We start from the raw sequence: 24,456 nt of genomic DNA, 5'->3' as shown, positions 1-24,456 counted from the left end.
GATCTCTGTGCTGAGATGGTCAGCATTCCCTTCCCTAAAGAGAATCTAAAATACCAGAGGTTAAAGCAACAGGAAGAGGCAGCTAAGCAGCGACACCCTCACATCAGTTACCACCAAGAAAAAGGAGAGTAACTGGCACCATTCCAGACAGCTCATCTGCTGCAGTGATTCACTTCTGAGTTCAGAAAGATTAATCCTTGTGGTCATAAGAGACTCTCAAGAAGGTATCATCTGAAATACAAAAAGCCTCTGTGGGCCGTGTCTAGGAATCCACTAATCAAACGTACCCCACCTTATCTAGAGTATAATCGGATCTTTTCTATGTTTGTACTTCTTCCCCCTGAAAATGCTTTTATTTAATGGGCTCTCCATTTTCTTAAGCGCACACTGTGCCTTGATCCATTACATCAACGTATAAATCAATCTGTTTCCTGATCTAACATGTTACAAATGGGACGTCACTGCCAAGTCAGCAGTTCTGACATCCTGTGAACCTGGAATCCACTCCGAAAGGAAATTAATGCCCGTGCTTTGGCACTTAAGCCAGTGCCTGTGATCTATGCGCGCTGCAGCACTTTGAAGGCTTTGAAAACAAATTACATCAATTGCTGTCCTAGCCCAGTGCTTCCATTTTACTTAATAATTCATTCTTAATAAGAAATTCCATTGTATTAATTTGGATCAGGAAAAGAGAGTTTAGCTATTTAAGGACAGAAATTCAACTTGGTAAAAAGTGCTTCTAGAAACTTGGTTGAAAACCTGAAATGGCTGAAGGCAATAAATAAATCTAAGTCTGAACCTAACTTATCCCCAGCCCTTTAATCATCACTGGAGAGTTGCACCCCACACCCCCAGCTAAGCCCCGCCTCCTTTCACAGAGCCACTCCAGACCAGTGCAGCACTCCCAATCCAAGCAAATAAGCAAGCCCATTACCTCCTCCCTCACTGAAGCTACTGCTGCATCTAATCTGGCTCTAGTGTTTGTGAGGGTGCCTGCGGGGAGGGCGCTGCTTCTTTCTAAAGAGGAGGGTTCCATCCTATGACTGCGTGAATCATGTCTCCTTGGACAGGAGGGTGCTGCATGCCAGCCTCTCAGGTGTCCAAGCTTCACCCTGCAAAGTCAAGTTAACTCAGTTCTAGTTCTTGTAAATCTGAGCAATGGTAAGCGCCTTTGGAACATCTATTTACTATCTGGATGCTAGTGATTTGTACATTAAAATGACTTAAAATCCATAGTGTCAAGATAGTTCCCTAAGATATTTACTGACTACAAAAAGGGAAACAAATTACTTCACAGTGGAGGCACCAACATGAACCTTACCAGCAAAAAGACATTTAAGAATACCAACAGGAAAGACTTCGGCAAGACAGAGGGACTTAGAGACTGGAAAAGACGAAGGAGAAATGACAAGTAAATGCAAATGGGGGGCCTGAAACAGGGACAGGACATTAATGGGAGAAGCAGAGAAATTACTGGACTCAGGGCTGTAAATCTGTTAATAGCACTGTACCAATGTCAATCCCCTAGTTTTGATAGCTGCACTGTGGTTATATCAGATGTTAATATTAAGGGAGGCGGGCTAAGGGTATAGGGGAGCCTCTATAGTATTTTTGCAACTTTTTAAAAAAACACTCTGAAATTAGTTCAAAATTCACTGGTTTTGGTTTCTTAATCCTGTTCATTGCCTGCCTGAATTTCAATCATGATTACATGGATTCAATCTGTCAAAAGAGAAAGGCAAATAGTAAGTATAATCAGAGCAGGTCCAATGCCTACAAAACATACTGTTTTATTCTGAACACATGAGCACACATTCTAACATGGTAAAATCCCATGTGTACAAACATTAAGTCTGATTTCTCTCCAATGGGAGGACAATTGCAGTTCTGCTCAGAGCCTAAGACATAAGAAAGTCCACTCTTGTTACTGTCAAAGAGGTGCCTATAGTTTGGAGCCTTTAAAGCAGCAGTTCGCAACCTGTGGGTCTCGACCATAAGTGAGGTATCACTGCCAAGACTAAAAGTGGCTTAGACGGTCTCCGAGGCTTTTTACAGGGTCCCTATAATTTGTCCATCTGGATTACACTGGTTGGGTCCAAGCATCAAGATTTACACGAGGTCTGTCTTTATGCATGTGTCTCTGAGATGAGCAGGAAATCTTTTATAAAAGAAGTTATTGAAAAACACATGCAGTACTTTTATATTTAAAAAAAAAAATAAGATGCAGAACAGTGTTTATGGACCTAAAATTCTCAAGTTTTTTACTGGCTCCTGTTTCTTTCCAATGTCCCATAATAAAATAGGGATCCTGAGACACTGATTCCCACAGGTAGGACGACGTGCCCTGTCCAACCATCAGGCGTCCGCTCACCCCACTTCTGATCTCAGAAGAAGTGTGCGATGCGCTGCTTTGTCTGTACAACAGGGCTGCTAACACACACACTGCTCCCTGGCTGCTTGTGGGGATTAAATGGAGATAATGCACTAAACACGATGCCGACCTCAGAGCACGCACTCAAATGTGAGCCTGCTTACCGCAGGGCTGGTTCCTAAGGATTTAATTCTCTGTGGCTGCCATTACACAGAATGGGGGCTTAAACCACGGGCACCCAGGGACGAAAGAACACGTGAGATCCTTACGTGGCCAGTCATCACAAAGCCAGGAGGAGCATGAAATGGGGTTAAAGGACTGCACATTGCTTTTTACAGATTAAACTGAACATGCCTAGAGCAGGCTGCAATAATTCTCTACACTTCATTCTGTGGGAATTCAGTTGCCAAATGTTTACAAAAACATTTTAATGCTGCCCTATTTAAGGGAAAATCACCAGGAGCTGCTGGCTTGCTGGCTTCCTGGATTTGGTCTGGCTTTCCATTGGCTGAGAAGTGGAGTCTGCACGAGTCTGCAGTTACTATTAAAGTCGTTGTTGTGATTTTTAAAAAAAGCACTATGCAAATTATTTCTCTAAATGAGTCTTCTTAAGAGATATTCCTTCTACATGGAAGTTATTCCTCACTCTCTTGATCTTAGCTATCACTTGAGGGCAATCTAACTACGGCATTACTCAAATTTTAGATATTACGATAAATGACACCTACAATATTAACTTTGGACTTCGGTTCACATTACAACAGACAGAACTCCACTTTCCAAAAACTCCTGATATCTAAGAAACATGGCTGGGAAACAAAGAGGTTTCCTTGAATGAGATGCTGCATGATTCCTAAGCTAGGCAGCAATCTGTCATACTTTGAACGCAGAGGTCAAAAAGCCAGGAGGCTTGAGCATTAATATAAGATGATGTTAATGGTGTGAACTTGGGCTTAACCTTTGAACGCAGGGCCAGTATTACTTAAACAATTATTTACTAAGAATGTACTAAATAAAGTGTGTGCAAGCCTGGGGGAATTTATATAGGAAAGTGCTTTCTAAACCTTCAAAGGGCAAAATGATTCAAGTTAAAAAACACCCAGAAGTACTGCTGATTAAATATTAATAATTAAATACGTTCATTCTAAATCATTACTATTGAGTCACAGACGATAGAAATACAACTGATGGGAGGTTTTCTGTGGCATTCCAAGCACAAACCTGGCAATATTATCAGAAATTATAAACATACTTCTGGTTGATCTGAAGCTTTGTGATACTGTGTTTATTAAATGCATTCTCACAGCCATTAGAAATTAGGTAATTTTTAGCATATCTCAAAATTTCATGTACTTGAAATGTAGTAACTTACACCTTTTTTTTTTTTAAATATATTTTATTGATTTTTTACAGAGAGGAAGGGAGAGAGATAGAGAGTTAGAAACATCGATGAGAGAGAAACATCGATCAGCCGCCTCCTGCACATCTCCTACTGGGGATATGCCCGCAACCCAGGTACATGCCCTTGACCGGAATCGAACCTGGGACCTTTCAGTCCGCAGGCCGACGCTCTATCCACTGAGCCAAACCGGTTTCGGCATAACTTACACCTTTTAAAGTAGTATTCAGACAGACCCCTTTCACTAAAATAAATACTCAACCTAGTGAATTTACCAAGGTTAAGTCAGGAAACTATCCAACATGTCTGCTTTGGCTGCAGAGCTCTGTCTGACTTTGAGATGTTACAACCACAGCCCTGGCCAGGAGGCTCAGTTGGGTAGAGAGTCATCCCATACACCAAAAGGCTGTGGGTTGGATTCCTGGTCAGGGCACATACACAGAGGCAACCGATCTATGTGTCTCTCTCACATCCATGTTTCTCTCTCTCCCTTTCTTTCTCCTTCCCTCTAAAATCAACTAAAAAAAAAAAAATGTTACAACCACAAACATGAAAGGCCAGCGTCAGAGATCTCAAATGGATTCTACTGGATCCCTTTTCCTTTCATACATCCAGGGAAAGAAAACAAATCCATGCAGCTGAGAACATTCATGTTTTAATGTGAAGAGTGGTTTTTATTGCTGTGTTAAAGCAGGGGTTCCCTGACATTCACTGGGGGGCTAGTAAAGTCTGCAACAGGTTTCCAGCGGCCTCCTGAAGAATAAGAAGGTTTAGAGTGCATTTGTGTGCACACATGATCAGAGGACAACAGAACTGCTAACTGTTCTCTCTTGAGAAATGACTGTCCTGAATTCTAATATCACTTCCTTTCCACCTTTACAATGTTTTTCATAAAACGACGGCATTAGTAAATAGGTAGTCTGTTTTAAAATAGTATTCTGTAATATTAAGAATTGACCTTATCTTTCTAAAATTTTTTTCTTAGTTTTTACTAGCCCATAGCTTATTATTAACTCTTTAAGGTTCTGTGATGCCAAAAGGCAAGAAAGGGCAGAAATTCTTAAGTGAATAACCCTTATCTTTGTAAGTACAAAATAAGACAATTTGCCAAATGACTTTCACAGGGCAGAAAGAGGCAAATTTCTATTTTAAAGCACAAGTAGCAATTTCTACATGCTATTCTGCTAAATGTTTCACTATGTTTACTAGGTGCAAGCACTATTCGGATACCAATCTTGATGTCACAACTCACTTTTTTATTTTTATTATTATTATTTTTTTGTCAATCCTCACCCAAGGATATTTTTCCATTAATTTTTAGCGAGAGTGGAAGGGAGGAGGAGAGACAGAGAGAGAGAAACATTGATGTGAGAGAGACACATAGATTGGTTGGATTGGCTGCCTCCTGCACATGCCCCTGACCAGGGTCTGGGATGAAGCTTGCAACTTAGGTACGTACCCTTGACCGGAATCAAACCCAGGACCCTTCAGTCCGCAGTCTGATGCTCTATCCACCGAGCCAAACAGGCTAGAGCTCACTTTTAACTACTAATGTCCAACAAAACAACTGTAAAAATAACAAAAATATGAAAGTGCCCCACCCTCTCCTAGTTCAAAGCAGTCAAAAGGCATCTTTCCTATGATTTACACAGCATCTAAATCTGAAAGTAAATACGGGCTGTATTATCAGCTCACTCCAGATCTGCTTGCAGACAATAATGCTTCCTGTCTGGGACCTATGCCCATCCATGTGCATTACTGTAATTATCAGCAATTTTAAAAATAAAGTAATAAAGCTAGTATGAGCTGCTGGTCGGTATGTCTATTGCATGCTGCCACTGAGGCAGGATAGACAGTAAGAAGCTGGGAAAATCCCTTGGCAAGTAGCATGGGGAAACTAAGATAGCTGCACAAACTGGCCAAGCAATTTATTTACAGCCAGATCCAGAAGGTCCCCTCCCGGGAGATAACATCTAGGCCTCAGTTGAACTTTAGCTCCAGGCCCAGAAAAGCAGCAAAACCAGGTGGGTGACGCCAGGACCAGCTGCAATGGCTCATGACCCCCTGCCCTGGCACTGACCAACCAGGGGAGACCATGACCCTGTAAGGGTCTACCTGGAAAAGCTGATGACTATTCTATTGAAATTCTCCCCTCAACTCCCAGCCTTTAAAAGCCCTCAAAACAAAACAAAGGACCCAGCAAGCACCCTCCCTCCCAGGAGCATGCCAGCACTTTCCCCTTCCCCCTCTCCTTCCCCCAACAGGCGTGCATCTCCTAAACTCAAAGGGACTCCAGGAGACTTGCAACCAGGGGAGCAATGGGTAACAGCAGCTCATCCCAGGCTCATCCCCTGAACTTGTCTCCAAGGCCCCCTTTTCTCTGACTTCCCAGTGAGCCAAAGCAACCCCGCCGAGGCTCTCCTGTGGCTTCTTTTATGCTAAGCCCTTCCCTATTTCACTGTCCCCAGCTTTAATAACGTACTCTCAAAATCACCTGGGCTCTGCTGTGAAGAACCCACACACTACAGGCCAGCCCTAGGCAGACCTGCTCAGGGCCTCCCTAGGATCAAGCCACCTAACTAAACAAATGCATAAAGGAGAAGAAAAGCTACACTCAAGTAAAGAGAAGGAACAAGAAGGATGTAAATGAGCGCAAACACACCCACACCCACAGTGGAAAGGACAACAGCAGTATTGTTCCCCTGGTCAGGCGGCCTCTGGGGAGCTGGGGCCACACCCTTGCCCTCTATGATCTGTTCCCCACACACCTTCCAAATGACCTCAGCACACATCACTCCTCTGTTCCAAGGGATTCCCACCCTTTACCCATGACCCCTGCCTCACTCCACCACCCGTTCCTTGTGTCCACACACCAGCCAGGGTCTTTCCAACCTCAAGTTTCTCCACCTAGAACTTCCTTCCCCTGCTCTTCCTGAGGAGACAGACACATTCTCGCCAAAATGTGCGTCCTGAGGGGCCTTCCTGAGGACAGTCCCCAAGCCATGGCTGCCTCCCCCTCCCCCTATTCCCACCACCCCCTTTCCTCCTCCCCCAGCAATCTGAAACTACCTGCATTGTCCAGCTCCCTCCATTAGAATGTAAGTCAGTCCTCAAGGGGAGACCCTCATCTGTTTTCTACACACAGATTCTGGAAACAGCACCGAGAATAGATGGTAATCATTTACACCCAAGTAGATCGATAATGAATGCCAAATTAAAGTTTACAAAAGAAGCTTATGCAGTATGGCAAGTTTGGATTGTTTTGCCAAGTGAATCCATGTACACAGCCTGAAAAGTCACAACACGAGGCACACAGGAGAATGCAGCCCTCCACCCCATGGGCTGGGAGGTGGTCAGATGTCAGGTTTCCGATGTGGGTGCCTTGTATTTTGAGTATTCGAAGGTTATCCAAGTGGCAATAGTGGAGATATTTCCCAGACAAAAATATAGGTCAGGAACTCCAGAGCTGGAATTATGCATTTGCAATTATGGGCTGGAATTACGAATTTGCAATTCAGTAACAAGCTGAAAGAATGTTAAACCCCGAGATTAGGTAGGATCATCTGGGGAGACTGCAGCTGAAATGGAGAACAGAACCGTAAGAAATATCAACATTTGCCCAGATGGTATGGGTCAGTGGTTGAGCATCAACCCATGAACAGCTTGATTCCCTTTTAGGGCACATGCCGGGTTTGGGGCTCGATCCCCAGTAGGGGACCACGCAGGAGGCAGCTGATTGATGTTTCTCTTATCAATGTTTCTATCTCTCTATTCCTCTCCCATCCTCTCTCTCTAGAATCAATAAAAATATATTTTAAAAAAACTATCAACACGAAGGCGTACAGAAAGTCCACTGCTGAGGGAGAAAAACCAGGACAGAAAGCAGTACCAACTGAAATGCCAGCCCACCATTTCCCAAGGTTACGGAGCACTAGTCACTTCAATGTGGTGAAAGGGACAGAAACAGGCCACTCTGAGCCCAGGAGACACAAGAGGTGAGGAAACAGTCTGAGTGAAGACAGAAGGTGAGTCTACTGGATCAAGTATTTCCCAGGAAGATTAGCATCCAAATTGAGATGCGGCTATAAAGGTAAATATATGCTGAACTTCAAAGATTTAGTATGTAAATTGAAAAGCGTCAAGTTTCTCATTAATTATATTACATGTTGATTTTATAATATGATTATACATGTAGAAATGATAATATATCAGCTATGAGTTAAATAACATATATTGTTAAAACTAATTTCATCTATTTTTGCTTTTAAAGAAAATGCCAACTAGGAAAATTTACATTGCACATGTGGCTTGCATTTATTTCTATTGGACGTGCAGTGCTGAATGTTCAGTTAACACTGTGCTAAGAAAGACATGACTGAATGATTTTTTTTTTCTTTCACCTGTAGATGCCATTTAAATGCACTTTCCTCCTGACCAGTGTTGCTCAGTGGTTAGAGTGTCAGCTCACACATCAAAGGGGGATAGAACCCCGTCAGGGGCAAATACCTGGGTTGCAGGTTTGATTCCCAGCCCCCGAGTGTGGCAAGCAACCAATCCATACCCCTTTCTCTCTCTCTTCCCCCCCCCCTCCCCAAGTCTCTCTCTTCTCCCCACCCACCATCTCTTCCACTCTCTCTGGGGGAAAAAAAAATCAATTGGAAAAGATATCCTAGGGTGAAGATTAACAAAACGAACAAAAATATAATAATGAAATAACATAAATGCACTTTCCTTTCTTCCATCATGAAGACTAGCAAGTGTTCCTGATGACGCAGGAATGTACTCACATGGTTCCTTGAGGACTGAGAAATCCTCAAGTTGACAAGAGTTAAGTGGGTGAGAGCCACAAAGGCTGTCTGAAGAGGCCAGGCTAGCTCAAGAGACAAGCGGTTACAAATAAAGTAAGGAACAGGAATTAGACAGAAAAAGGACCTTGAGACATTTCTTCTTAAAAAGATTGATTATGTAAGTGAGTTAGGTGCCAAGAGCCAAAGTTCTTATTTTATCCAATTGCTGAGCCAGGGAGAAGGGGGAACACACAGGGTGACACTCCTCCAACCCCAACTCTTTAGATTCACGTATACGTTCAACGTCTGATTGAAACAAACCAGCAAACAAAAACCCCGCTCCCAGGCTTCTGACAACCACAGAACAAAATCCAAAGGCCTCCTAAAGACAATAATAACAACAACCAGAACAGATAAAGTATATATTAGGCTCCAGTGATAACTAGATGAATGGGTCACAAGTACTCGAAGACCTCAACTGCTGGAGGCTTGGTGCGGTAGGGGGACAGCATCTAAACAAAACAGGCCTAGTAAAAAGGGAACGAGTCTCAAACTGTCATAAGAGATCCCCAACTGCTGTTTTATCGCTTCCTAAATGGCAGTCAAAAGCAGCCACAATGAAAGGTACACTAATACCCCTATTTTCTATAGGCGTAATATTACAAATTAGAAGTCTATTCCTGAATATGAAAATAAAGAGAAAAAAGAACAGACAGAAATGTATCTAAACATACATATCTAGATCATAGAAGTCCTTTTGGAATGCTTGCTTTATGGGCGAGAGTGGCTGAAGCTTCTCAAAATCTAGTGAAGTATGACCAGCTGGTGTGGTTCAGTGGTGGAGCTTTGACCTATGAACCAGGAGGTCACGGTTTGATTCCCAGTCAGGGCACACGCCGGGGTTGCGGGCTTGATCCCCAGTGTGGGGCATGCAGAAGGCAGCCAATCAATGACTCTCTCTCATCATTGATGTTTCTCTCTCTTCCTCTCCTGTCCTCTTTTAAATCAATAAAAATATATTTTTTAAAAAATCTAGTGCCCTAGCTGGTTTGGCTCAGTGGATAAAGTGTCGGCCTGCAGACTGAAGGGTCCCAGGTTCGATTCTGGTCAAGGGCACATGCCCAGGTTGCAGGCTCAGTCCCCAGTGGGGGGCGTGCAGGAGGCAGCCAATCAGTGATTCTCTCTCATTGATGTTTCTATCTCTCTCACCCTCTCCCTTCCTCTCTGTAATCAATTAAAATATATTTTTTTAAAAATCTAGTGAAGTACAAAAAGGGGACTTCTTTTCCTTGCAAACTTCTCTGGAGCAAGCCTGAGTATTCCTTTTTTGCTCTGAGAACCTTGTTATTCCCTTCAAGTTTACAAGCCTGGACGATTCTCAATGCCAATTCACTGTAGCACCTGAATGCCTCAGTCACGTCAGAGATGGAGCCAGGCATTTCTCCTAAGATGCATGTTCAGTGACTTAATCCTCCCAATTTCAACCAGTTTTCCTGGACAACTCAGTGATGTCTCTGTAGCAGTGCTTGTAGCCTTCCCTGAACACGGATTTTTTTCAAATCCAATCTAATCTTTTTCTCCCCCTGGAGTAATCAAAACTACCCTATTCCTTGTGCTAAAACTTTCTTCCTTTGATGATTTACAGCCATTTACAATTACTTTGTATAATAACATGCCATTTTTATTTGAATTCAGATACTCCATAAAAGCAAGTCAATAAAAAGTAGGTGAGAGCATGGCAACCACTGGCAAATTCTAAACCATTATACTTTGGATTAAAAAAAAAATGACAACCACCTTGTTAAATTCATTTTATGTATTTTATAGTTAAAATACTCCCACATGGTCTTTATTCTTTTTGTTGTTGTTAATCCCCACCCGAGGATTTTTAGAGTGGAAGGGAAGGGGAGAGACAGAAATACTGATGTGAGAGAGACGCATCGACTGGTTGCCTCCTGCATGCGCCCCAACCGGGGCCAGGGATCAAGCCTGAGACCACAGTACATGCCCTTGACTGGAATGGAACCTGACACCCTTTAGTCCACAGCCAATGCTCTAACCACTGAACCAAACCAGCCAGGGCTCGTCTATATTCTTTAATATATAACTACAGTCCACAACAATACATATATAATTTTATATATGTACACACAGATACTACTACACATACACTACTACAATTGTTCATGTCCTTAGATCAGCCTCTAAATGACATTCAATCCAAACATTGTAAGAAGAAAATTATTTTGCCACCATATATAGTGCCGTTACCAAAAAGAAAAGTCTCCTCAGTAATTTCCAACAGCACGTGTTAGCACACAGTCTACAAAAATCCCTCCTTGTTTTTCTTCTAAATAGTCTTACGAAGTCATCAGAAATAAATAGTTCACCTTGAACCCTTCAGAAACAGGCAAGTCAAGCAGCTATTTAGGTATGTAATACTATCTGGTAACTCAGTACCCAAGCCAAATTTGGGCGGTCCATGTTGGCTTGTACTAGAATGATTTTCCTTTGCCCTGCTCATCTCTTGGGAACAGTTATTTATTAACAAGCTCAATGGAAAAAAGTTTGCAATTTATTTGTAATACTTAATGCCAGGATGAAAACACATGTTCATATTAAAGTGACTTCTTTGGCCCTGTAAAAAAAATTGACTTCAAACGTTTCCAAATGTATGTAAATCTAACATCACAGAAGCTGCTGTATCTTTGTCTCAGTAATACTTCACATGATAAAATTATACGTGGCCAACATATGCTCACATAAAATGATGTAATCTTATCTATATGTGTATAAGACGTTTTTTACCCTTCTGGTCACTTTGTCTCTTTACTGTCTTCCAAACATTTTTGCCATAACACTCCAAAATGTTCCAAAAACTGATGTAGCACTGATCAATTTCCAAAAGAAATTTATCTTCATAAATTACCAAGTAAAAAGAATGCCAAAAGGGTGTTCTTCTTGATAATGTTTACTGAAGCAACCTTCATGACCTCAAACTAGACTTGGAGTTTATGTTCTACTTTATCTTCTCCTGGCTTTCCGGAGACAGACATCAATACAGCTCGTATAGCTATCAGACCACCATAGGGATAGTTTAATGAGGACCATTCATCCACAGCGATTGGTACTAGATCTGCAATATGCACTTGCCACCATTCTGTGACAAGTTCAGCGTCTTCACTCACTACATATAAACACACAAAACCACCTGCAATGGCTCAAAATGACTGGGAGCGTATCAGGTTTGAGTCTGTGCTTTGCATTTAATCTTTTTCCATCAATATTTAAAACATTTTAATCTGTCCTGCTTACTATTTCCATTGTTTAAAAACACCACCAGACAACATTCAGTCTCAATGACTTGCATCAATTCACAAAATTACTCTTTCAAAATGACAGCCCAGCTGGATATTTTATTAATGTAGATCCTGTGGAAGCTAATCAAGCCTCAAATAGTAATTTTTCTTAAAAGTTGCTGGGGGGGGGGGGGGAATTTCTATAAAGAAAAACATTCATATAGCATTAAGTAGAAAGCTTCTTCAAAAGGGGGTGGGGCAGGGCGGAGACCAACCAGCCAATCAAAGAAAATTCTGTTATCAAATGTGGCTTTTAGTTCACTTGAAATCGCCATGAGTAATAGATGCTTACTACAAGTTGGACAGCCAAGTGTGTGTATTGATCTACACCAGCAATTCTCGACCTGTGTGCCTTGGCACACTGATGTGCTGCTAGAAATTTTAAAACATGCAATACTTGACTCTTCCATTAGACTGTCAAAAAATGATAACAGCCAACAATAGCCATCTGGTGTGAATGAATCAAAAGTATACCTATTTTTTTTTGTCATATCAGCAAAAAATAGGTTTTTTGGTGAGCCACAGAATTTTAGTAATTACTTTGTGTGCCGAGAGGAGGAGGTTGAAAATCGCTGATATACACCATTTTATATAGGGGACCGAGTCCTGGAACCAACGCCCTGTAGACACCAAGGGGAGTTAAGTTTAGGGGGAGTCAAAAGTTATACAAGGATTTTTGACTCCACAGGGGTCAAAGCCCCTCACACCCACGATCAACTGTACATTTTTTTTTTAATCCACATTTAGCTGCAGACAGCAAAATTGCTAAAAACCAGATTCAAAGAGAAAAGCTTAAAAGTAGCCAAGGATAAAGAACACATTACCTTTAAAGGAGCAACAACTATGCTGACAGCTAAGTCAAGTTGTGGGTTATATTCAACAGTAGGATACTGGTTTCATTACATATGAGCAGTCAAGTGAGATCTTTCAAATGATGACAGAAATTCTATTCGCAATGAACCTATCTTGCAAGGAAGGTAGTAAGAAAGATATTTGGTAAAAGAATGTCATCAAACAACCTACCCTTAAAGAAATTCTAAAGTGTGTTTTGGAAGAAAAAACTTATCCTAGAAAGAAGGTCAGAGATACAAGAGACATGAAGAATAACAAAGAGAATATGTAAATCTAAATCAGGGCTCTCAACCACACGAAAATTTGAATTATCTGAGGAGTATTTAAAAAATACAGTCACGCACCACTTAATGACAGGGATGGGTGCTGTGGGAACATCACAAGTGCACTTACATAATCCTAGATGGTCTACCAGCTGTGGGCAAACTACGGCCAACGGGCCGGATCCGGCCCGTTTGAAATGAATAAAACTAAAAAAAAAAAAAAAAAAAAAAGACCGTACCCTTTTATGTAATGATGTTTACTTTGAACTTATATTAGTTCACACAAACACTCCATCCATGCTTTTGTTCCGGCCCTCCGGTCCAGTTTAAGAACCCATTGCGGTCCTCGAGTCAAAAAGTTTGCCCACCCCTGGCCCAATGGTTGGCAAACTCATTAGTCAACAGAGCCAAATATCAACAGTACAAGGATTGAAATTTCTTTTGAGAGCCAAACTTTTTAAACTTAAACTATATAGGTAGGTACATTGTTATTAACTTAATTAGGGTACTCCTAAGGCTTAGGAAGAGCCACACTCAAGGGGCCAAAGAGCCGCATGTGGCTCGTGAGCAGCAGTTTGCCAACCACGGGTCTAGCCTACTACACACGTAGGCTGTAAGGCTACAAGGCTGTACAGCATGGAACTGTACTGAATACTGTAGGCAACTGTAACACAATGGTAAGTACAAAACTTTTAATAGTCCAGTGACAACAGTTAATAATATTGCATTGTATATTGGAAAGTTGCTTAGAGTAAATTTTAAAAGTTTGGCTCAAATAAACTCATTAAAATTCTTACCAGTTTGGACATTTCTTATGCTGACACACCGTATATCTTAAACTTACAAAATGTTCTATGTCAATTATAACTCAATTTTAAAAATTAAGTAGAAGCTTGAAAAAACAGGTGAACTGCAGCGCAAGCCCTGTTCAGAAAAAAAATTATAGCTTTACATAAACGCATTAGAAAAGAAGGTTGAAAAAATTTTAATTCAGCAGTCATCTCAAATTGTTAGAAAAAGAACAAACTAATCCCATGAATTGTAGAAAGAAGAAAATAATGTGTAGGAAGTAATAAAATTAAAATACACAGACAATAGAGATGATCAACAAAACCCAAAGCTGATTATTTAAAAAGACTATTAGGAGGCCCAAAATGGCTGCAGCACAGGCAGATGCTGAACTCACCCGCTTCCATGAACAAACTCAAATATATATAAATAGAGAGAGCAATTTCTCCTGTGAGACAAACGGCTGGATGAACAGCTTCTGAACAACAAACGAGAGAAGAGATGGACTAGAGAAGGAGGTAAACTATGGGAGCTGCCGCTGGCTCAGGAGGGCCATGTTTAAGTCCCCTCCACTGAGGGCTGGCAGGAGCTCTACTTGGGGGCTTTGGCCCACGTGCAAGATCAAATGCAGGGCGTTCCGGCTACAATGCCTGGAGCCTTCTGGCTCCTAAGCAAGCAGAACAGGGTCCTGACCTCTGTGCTAGGAGCCACCCCAGTCGGAAAACCAGTGCCTCAGGCACCATAGGGACCTGCTCTGCTCTGACTGGCTTCCCAAAACCATCAGGCGCACAGCACCTGGACAGAGGTCACTTCTACAGAGAACACTTTGTACAGAGAAAGCTGAGGAGCCGCGGACGCTCTCAGGGGATGTGAGAACACTCCAGGGTTAGAGGTGATTTAAGCTGGCCTCCACCTCCATAGGATGCATGGGGCTCTATCGAGGTGCTCTAGCCTGCCTGCTAAGTCCCTGCAGCACATTCCCAGACACATCCCACGCCCATTTCAGGTCAAACAAACAGAGCAAGTAGGATCAACAGGACATTATTACACCTGCCCTCCCCATCCAGAGCTGCTCCTGACACCTTAGACACCCCCTCAGTTCCTACTGGCCTGTCAAAACCACCTGGCACACGGAGTCTACACAGAGGCCGCTTCTCCATAAGGTCACTATTTTCAAGATGTGGAGAAATAGCTATTTTGTTTAATTCTTATAAGAAATGTAGATAAACAATTTACTTAACAAATTCAAAGAAATGGTCATAAGAATGCTTACCATACTAGAGAGTGGAATATAGGAACTTGGAATTTCAACTAAGAGTTAGAAAGTATAAAGAACTAAGTAGACCTAAAAAAAAAAAAAAAGTCAACAGACCTGAAGAATACAATAACTGAAATGAAAAATACATTAGAAAGAATCAACGTCAGATGAGCTAATACAAAAGAATGGATCAGTGACCTGAAACAGACTCATCCATATACAGTAGAGATATTAACAACAAAGGTGTCATGGGAAAATAGAAAGAAAAGGATGACCTTGACAATAACGGTGCAAGCTGGTTTATGCTAGATATCCATACGGAAAAGAGAAATAAAAAAACTGATGCTTCATAACTAAACAAAAATCAGTTCCAGGTAAACTGTACTTTCAAATGTGACAGGCAAAACAAAAGGCTTCTAATCTACAACACAGTAGATTATTCAATAACTATATCCTCCGAGTAGGAAAGGACTTCTCAAACAGGACACAAAAAGCACCTGCTGTAATTTTAAATCACTTTGGAGGAAAATAATTTAAAAAGAAAACAAACTGGTAAATTAGATATTAAAATTAAGAACTTCAAAAGACATCATTAAGAGAGTGAAAAGGCAAGCCAGGGAGAGAACAGTATTATCACAATAACCTCAATCTGGAAACATCCCAAATGTCCATCAATCCCAGAACAAATTGTGGTTTCTTCATACACAATGGAGTACTACACAGCAATGGAAACAAATGAACCACAGCTATACTCAACAATACAGACTCTCAAAACCATGTTTAGTCAAAGAGGCCAGATACTAAAGAATACATACTGAGGGATTGCATTTACATAAAACTAGAGAACAGGAAAAAACTCAAATATGGTGTTAAGGAAGGAATGCTTAGGCGGCAAAACTATAAAGAAAAGCAGGAAGTAATTACATGCAATAAAAGTCAGGGTAACAGTTACTGGAAAGGGTGAGGGGGGCTGTTCTATTTCTTGACCTTGGTGGTAGTTGCACAAATTATCTGTTTTATGAAAATACACTGGTGTGTGTGTGTGTGTGTGTGTGTGTGTGTGTGTACTTTTAAATTTTAAAAACTCAAAAATACCCAGGGGCTTCTGATGTTGGGTGGCCAGGGATGGTGCTCTGTATGCTGGGCGTGTTCAAGAGTATGGCACTACCTCTACTTACAGTTCAAGTATCTTAGCCATCTTACCTTCTAAAATATCACAAAACACCATCAAACAATGAACACTATACTGATAAACCAATATTTATTGCAACTAAGAGCCAGAGCAAGTTTCTCTGGAATCCAAAGAGATGACAGAGCTTTCTCAGCATGCAAACGGGAATAGGAATGCTCAACTCCCAACTCAAAATAAGAGTTACCTCTGGAAGGAAGGAAGGTTAATGGCATGTGGAAAAGTTTAAAGGCCTATCGTAATGTTTTATTTCCATATCTGTAATACTTTAGTTGTTTCAAAAAGAAAGGCTAATACAAATATGGAAGTGTTAAAATTTAACAAAATGGGGTGGTGAATATATGAGTATCTTTTATATATTTATTATATTATGATGGAAATGTTCATAATTAAAGGGAGTAAAATAAAAGGTCCTACACTCTGATCAGCTCATTTCTCCAGGTGAAAATTCTGCTTCAACCTAAGCAAGGCATCAGTTAGCCTTCCAGAAACAAAGTCTAAAATATTCAAAAATACTATGTTCTAGACCACCACCACTAAACCCCAGGTTTTCTTCTTCTCTAGGCTAACTATCACCCAGGTCTCATATCCAATTTCTCACATACTTCATCATCCCAGCCATTTTATTCTGACTGTCCCTCAAAATGAAGTGCCAACATCCTAATAACTGTACTGTGTATGCTTCCTCCAATGTCTCATTTCGCCTTTTGATTCACGGACACTCCTGGTGAGAAAAAATTAGGTCTTTTTCTTTCCAGTTAGCCCAGCTACAGAACTACCCAAACTGCAGTGAGCACTGGGTTGTTATCTAATCAGTATCCACAGCCCTCTTTCCCAACGGAACCCAACCCGGAGTCTAAGTGATCACAGAGGTCCCATTCCCCTCCGGTTTGGCTAGAAGCATCTGGCACAATTCTGCGCAGTAAGACCTGCAGGGGTCTTCTGCTGGTGGGCTTGGAGAGAGGTTTCTTCACTCTTAAAAGCAGATATACAAGAAGAGACAGTCCCTTCTTCTTCTGAATGCCGGCACATCAGAGCATGCCCTGCGGAAATGGAAAGAGCCATGGTGCAATCACTAGGCTTTAGGTCAGTGATGGCGAACCTTTCGAGCTCAGCGTGTCAGCATTTTGAAAAACCCTAACTTACCTCTGGTGCCGTGTCACATGTAGAAATTTTTCAATATTTGCAACCATAGTAAAACAAAGACTTTTATTTTTGATATTTATGTTATATATTTAAATGCCATTTAACAAAGAAAAATCAACCAAAAGAATGAGTTCGCGTGTCACCTCTGACACGCGTGTCATAGGTTCGCCATCACTGCTTTAGGCGAAGGCAGACTGAAAAGGTTGTGCTGAGCTCTCAACAAACCACCCCTATGGGTGCCCTTCTCCAAATGCTGGGTATCTTTTTTCTAGACCACAATCTCACCCCAGTCATTGGTTATTGAATCAACTTCTTCCCAATGTTCTGTCTATCAACGAGGCCAATGATTGTAAATCTGGTACCCGTAGTATTTTCTCTTTCAAATAACCCCATACCGAGAGTTTTATAAGACTTTCTACATGTTTTCTTAGTTTTTTTTGCTGAATACAAAGATGAAGCAAGATTAATATTTTTAAAAAAGGAACCTGCACATGCCCTGGTCAGTGTGACTCAGTGCTTAGGGCGTTGGCCCACAAACTGAAGGGTTGTGAGTCCGATTCCTGGTCAAGAGCGAGCATGTACTTGGATAGCAGGTTTGATCCCCTGCCCCAGTCGAGGCACGTTCGGGAGACAACCAATCGATGTGTCTCTTTCACATCAATGTTTCTCTGTCCCCCTCCCTCTTCCCTTTCCACTCTCTCTCTCTAAATAAAAAAAAAGAAAGAAAGAAAGAAAAACATCCTTGGTTGAGGATTAAGAAACAAAACAAAAAAGAACCTGCATATTATATTTAAAAGGCATTAAAATTAAAAGTTTGCCCTGGCTGGGTGGCTCAGTTGTTTGGACCATTGTCCCAGAGACCAAAAATGTTGCGGGTTCAATTCCTGATCAGAGCACATATCTAGATTGCAGGTTCAATCCCAGGTCAGGGTGCATATAACCATTCGATGTCTGTGTGTGTATGTGTCTGTCTCTCCCTCTAAAGTCAATAAACATATCCTCTGGTAAGATTTTTTTTTTAAATAACAGGCACTAAAAGTTTTTAAAAAGCCATAGAAAATGTAAAACACAGAGTTCCCTGTAATTACATCCTTCAAAGATAACCGCTGTTAAAAGTTTGGCATATTTTGATTCATGATAGGTAGCAGTTCCTATGAAATTAGTTTCTTTCAAAGAAAATACTCCTATCAGGATTTTTGGTCTTGGGAAAAATAGGTAGACATACATAAAAGGAAATCTGCAGCCAAAAGGGAAAGATTATGAAACATCCTGATGTAGAGGAAAGAAAGGGCAACAGACTTGAGAACAGGACAAACAGCCTCAACCCTGGCCCTGATGCGCAACCATAAACCCCTGGCCTCCACTGACTCCATTTTTAGGTGAGATAAGAATACCTACTTCACCAGCCTGTTTGGGAGCATTTATGAGACAGGGTGCCCAAATGAGTTCTAGCGGGGTTTTTATTTGCTGGAGCTTTGTGTTGTTTTGCTCTCCTTGCTCAGAAGAATCACCTAGGAAGCATTTGGAAATGAGAGTCCCAGATGCCCTCACCGAGAATCCCTGGGGTGGGGCCTAGAAATCGCAGCAAGGGCATTCACCAGAGTAAAAAGCACCGCATGACTTGCTTTTGCTGCTGTGCTGTTTAAGAGCGGACACCAGGAGTGTGAATAACAAATGAGAATTCCTATTTTAAAAATAGATTTCCGTTATGCTTAAAAAGATGTCATTAAAGGAGACTTCATGGTACTTATGGAAGAAAACCTCCCTTAGCAAAAGGAATTATTAGTTACATTTGAAACAAAGGACTGGAACTCATTTCTATCCCAACGTACCTCCATGGTTCCCCTTCCATCTCGGGCCACAGACCAAGGTACACTACATGACAGCAGTGAGCATTAGAGTAATCCTGTTCATCTCGTTTTTAAAAAAAACAACTCATGAAAACTGGATTGTGGGAGATTTCAAATCCTTTCAAATTGCCCCCTCCAATTGAGACTACAATGACTGGGCAAATTTTTATCCCTATTTTTTATCACACAGGTAATTTTATTTTCTTTCAATAGTTCAGTTTAGGACAATTCAAATGAATACTTGTTAGGTACCAGCTTCAATATGCAACCTATGCCACTGATATAGAACCCATGTATCGGAAAGATCCAGAAGGCTATATGCACCACCAGAATGTCTGCCGTGAGGTCTCCCTGAGTAACAGGATTTCAGATTCTTTTTCATTTCTCATGTTTACATGTATTTTTTTTTAAATTTTTATAATGAACAGCACTACCTATGTAATATTTAAGCTTTAAGTTCTTATTTCAAGAAGAAAATGCAGGCTGGCGTGGTGGCTCAGTGGTTGAGCATCAATTTATGAACCAGGAGGTCATGGTTTGATTCCAGGTCAGGGTAGCAGGCTCTATCCCAGGTGGGGCATGCAGGAGACAGCCGATCAATGATTCTCTCTCATCATTGATGTTTCAATCTCTCTCTCCCTCTCCCTTCCTCTCTGAAATCAATAAAAATATATTTTTAAAAAAGAGAAGGAAAATGCAAAAGCCTGAGAATTCAGTAAGGGTACATAATATAAAGAATGTTAAAAGGTTTTATTTTCCAAAGTCAACAATATCAGAGGAGTTTAAAAAACTGATTTTTCTATTTGGAGAAAATTAATAACCTTTCACATATTCTGCCAAGAATTCTAAAGCTCTTTAGCTTTAAAAATAACCATGTTTTCAAATGCTTTATATTATTGGGTCAACTGACAAACAAATACAGACAGTATTTGATTTGATTGAATCATTGCATCAATGTTAATTTTCATTAAGTTGATAACTATTCTAAGGTTATGTAAGACAATGTCCTTGGTTCTTAGGAAACACACAAGGAAGTTTCCAAAGGTAAACATGCATAATATATGCAACTTAATCTCAAACAGTTCAGCAAAAAAATGCCTAACAGAATGAATGATAAAGGACATGCTAAGTAGGGGAAATGATAACAACTGGTGAATCTGGGTAAAGGGTATGAGAGTTGTTTGTACCATTTTTACAATTTTATGTAAGCTTGAAATTTCTAAATAAAATTTAATTGAAAAAAAAAACGACAGTAGAGATAAAATAACATTCAAAATTGTCCTAAGAAAACACCATCACACTGGACTGACTTCAAGCAAGAGTTTATTAGGAGAAGGGGGGTTGGAAAGCAATATATTTAAACTGTGCTAATAAAAACACATGCAGGACCAACTCAAGCAAGACATGAAATTAGTAATCCAGCCCAGCCGGCATGGCTCAGGGATTGAGCATCAACCTATGAACCAGGAGGTCACAGTTTGAGTCCAGGTCCGAGCACATGCCCAGGTTGCAGGCTGGATCCCCAGTTTGGGGTGGGCAGGAGGCAGATCATCAATGAGTCTCTCTCATCATTGATGTTTCTCTCTTTCTCCCTTCCTCTCTGAAATCAATTAAAAAAATTTTTTTTAAAGGAGCAATCTAGAAGAAATATGTGAGCCCTAAATGTAGTATTTTCTAGTGGCCATATTAAAAATTAAAAGAAACAACCAAAACTAATATTAACATATTTTACTCTGCCAATTCTAAGATTATCATTTTAATATAATCAATGTAAAAAGCATTGAGATATTTTTCATTTTTTTCATACTAAGTCCTCAAAATCTGGTGTGTATTTTACAATTATAGCACACCTCCAGGCAGATGCTAAATTTTCATAGGAAATATCTGATCTGCATTTATATTCAATAAAATGTACAGTTTAAGATGTGGGTTCACACAGCCAAGCTATTTCAAACATAGCTAAAAGTTTTCCAATCACTGATTTGAGTGTCAGTCTTTAAGTGGAAAAGTAAATTAATTAAAATTAAGTATAATGGAACATTCATTCCTCAATCTCACTATCCACAACTGCAAGCTGGGTAGCCACATGTGGCTACAATAGGGGGCTGACGGGTTTAGGTGATGAAACAAATTCCCTCTATGAGAGGAGGACCTGACTGTTAACACTTGGTTTATCATATTTATCAAAAGATTTCAAAGGTAGTTATGATAAAATAAGGACTGTATTCAAATCATAATCAGACATCCTCTATACCACCACTCAGAAATATCCCAACACAAAGCTTCTTTACCTTCTGCTGCAGCTGTCACACGTTGAGTTTGACTTTTCTGAAAATTGTCTATCAACGGGTCCACTTACTTTTAAACGTGGCAGAAAGAACTCAAGCTCTGGCTCTCGTAAGTCTCAATGTCCACTTTATACAGTGCAGAGTTTCAGCACAAATGCCATTTGAGAATCCCAAATGGGAGCTTGCACACAACAGGATTTGTCTTGGATTTAAAAGAGGAAGTGACCCTGAGTACAGAGGTGTTTTTTTTTTCTTTTTAAACAGGTGTAAGAGATTAATTCAGTCAACACCAAGCAACACTAAAGATTCTCCAATTAATAATTCTGTGCCAAGCAACTTGATCGGGGATTTGGCTAGAATCCCTTTGGCTAATGTCAATAAGGACCTTCCCAGAGACATCCACATTTAGGCCATTCTCATCTAAATTAAGGCTCAGGCAATCTTTTGCCTGACAACAAAGAAGTAAAATCAAGATACACGCAAATGAATACAATTCTGCCTGCTTGACAAATGGAAAGGAAAAAAAAAACATTTGAAAAATAATTTAGTGCGGGCAAAAATACAGTTCCCAAGAACAGGAGTTACCATAAAATAGCATTTAGGAACCGTTCCTGGGAAATGTCTATTTCCTACTGTCTAGCCAGACTTTTCAACTGAACAATATTGTGGGTAACAATCAAAATCTAATCCACAACAAATCCTCATACTGTCAGTTCTTTCTCTGCAGGCATACCGGTGTTAATATTCTGCTTAAACTTGAAAGGACGATGTTCTTTACAACTGATGAATCCTTTATTGTGAATTCACCAGTGCCTGATGTTACTCATACCCCTGGGAAGTGAGGTAAGAGGGTGAACAATGGTTTTTGTCAGCTTTTAAGTTCTATATTCTATACAAAATCCTTTTTTTCCCTTCCCCTCCCACTGATCTAACTTGCTTTCAAGCGACATCATATTGGGAGGGGAGGGTGCTAAAGACATATACCTAACTAACCATTGTGCGGAAGCCAAAATAATCATCACTGAAAAGTATTTTTATATCAACATGAACTATTTCTACTTAAAATTTAAGTTCCCTTTCTCCCTACAGAATCGTGTTTTTTCCCCCTAAACCCTTCCTTAAAGCTTTAAGCAGAATAAATACAAACGTGTTAAGCCATTCCATCTGCAAAAGTTTGTTCCTGGTTAGATTTATTTTCACCCGTGGAAATAGTTAAGCCTTCTGTAGAACACATTCTAACTTGCGGTTTTTATTAGAGAGTCTGCCGATTCCTATGTCATCAGACCCAGTCTCACTTCTCTCTGAGATCAGCTAACGATGCAGAACTTGTCCTTTTTAAAACAGTGAACAGGGGAAAGAAATATCCACGACACAGCAGAAACACACTCATTCCAGCCAGCCCCACAGCCCAAGCGCCATTTCCAGAAGGCAGGTGGAAACGGGGTCCCCGGTCCCCCGCGAGCGAGAAGGGTTTCCGTGGCGCGGCGGCGGCCAGGCAGAGCCCACCCGCACCCAGGGACCCGCAGTCCCGCGGCCGCGACGCCAGCATCGCCCGCAAGCCAGGCCCCTGACCCACCTCGCGGCACAAAAATGCTTACAGGGCTTATCAGATGCACAACTACCAGGACTTGGGAGAATGACAGCAAAAAAGTAGGGTAACCAAAAAAGAGCCTTCACCTTCCCTCCTCGGGGAAACCCACTCTCAAAAGGGAGCCATCCCGGCCGCCAGAGAAGGGTCCCCTCCACCCCCACCCCCCCCTTTTCCAGACTCGGGCAAACGGCGCTATGTAAGAATTCCCCTCCGGGGCCGGGTGCCAGCGCGGAGGACCTCCCGGAGAGGGAGGCAGGCGCGCGGCGGGCAGAGGGACGCCCGCGGCCGGGCAGGAGCGCGCTCGCCCTGCGCTCGGGACCTTCGGCACTTCCTCGGGGCCACGCCGGGGAGCGGCTGCCCCCCACACCGGAGCCCACCTTGCCCACAAAGGATGCCCCAGCCGCTGCCCGGAGGGAAAGCCAGCACTGTCCCGCGGGGAGCGCGCTGCCCACTCACCCCGGCCACCCCGAGGTCGGAGCTGCGGACCGAAGCTCGCTTCGTCCCGGGGAGGGATGCGGGGAGGAAACGCGGTGGCGTCTGGACCGCGCGGGGCCACAGGCGGGATCTGGAGGCTGCGGCGGCCGAGGCGGTCCGCCGCCCCCCGCAGCCCCGATGCCTTTCATTTGGCCTCTGCGGCGACCGAGGCGGCCCGACATCCATCCAGCGCTCAGCACTGCACCACGCAGGGGCGGGGGAGGGAGCGCCGGACCCGCCGCAACCCGGACCCCCGCCTCCCCGCGCGGCTCGCCCCCAGCCCGCCCGCCCGCCCGCCCGCAGGCCGCGCTCCCACGGCGGGTGAAGAAGGCTGCGCTCGGGCGCTCGTCCGCTGCCCACCTCAATGTAGCCGGCCAGCGCCGCGGCGGGTGCCGTGAGCCCGAGCAGCAGCAGGACCAGGAACCTGCCCGTGGCCGCGGCGGCCGCGCTCCCGGTGGCCGCCATCCCTCCGGGTCGCTCTCGTTCGCGCTCGGCCTGAAGCGCACACACTGGGAGTAGGACCTTTCGCTCCGCGACCCAGAAGCATCTGAAGCCTGTTCGTCGCCGCCCAGGGGGTTTTACAGCGACCGGAACTGACTTCACAAAGCCACGCCCTCCTCCTTCACAGCCCAATGCCGGCCCGCGGAACCTCTCCAAGACACCGCCTCTTGGTCACCCAGGACCCAATCAGGGAGCGAGAGAGCCTGCCCAGCCGCGCGCCAGACCCCGCCCCCGGCCGCTGACAGCCCCGCCCCCGCCCGACCCCGGGCCGCGAGGTGCGGGAGTGTGCGCGGAGGTGTGCGTCGGCCGGGCTCCCGCTCGCTTCGGCCCAGGGTTCGA

The 24,456-nt window shown here is 42.5% G+C and overlaps 1 protein-coding gene across 4 annotated transcripts in view; it reads right to left on the bottom strand.

The window, feature by feature from the left end:
* Window positions 1-24,176, bottom strand: part of APLP2 (amyloid beta precursor like protein 2) — a 55,100-nt gene extending 30,924 nt beyond the window's left edge. Inside the window, exon 1 of one of the 4 annotated variants that reach the window (XM_081113776.1) lies at window positions 23,977-24,176. In XM_081113776.1, coding sequence (XP_080969902.1) covers window positions 23,977-24,081 — 105 coding nt within the window. In that variant the 5' untranslated portion in view covers window positions 24,082-24,176. The remainder of the gene's footprint in view (window positions 1-23,976) is intronic. The other 3 variants (XM_081113775.1, XM_081113777.1, XM_081113778.1) reach the window with 3 other exon arrangements.
* Window positions 24,177-24,456: the final 280 nt, after the last annotated feature.

Source organism: Myotis nattereri, assembly GCF_964212035.1.
Source record: "Myotis nattereri genome assembly, chromosome: 19".
In the NCBI taxonomy this organism is placed as follows: domain Eukaryota; kingdom Metazoa; phylum Chordata; class Mammalia; order Chiroptera; family Vespertilionidae; genus Myotis; species Myotis nattereri.
Note: the sequence above shows the minus strand (reverse complement) of the source record. Positions and strands in the feature narration are given on the sequence as shown.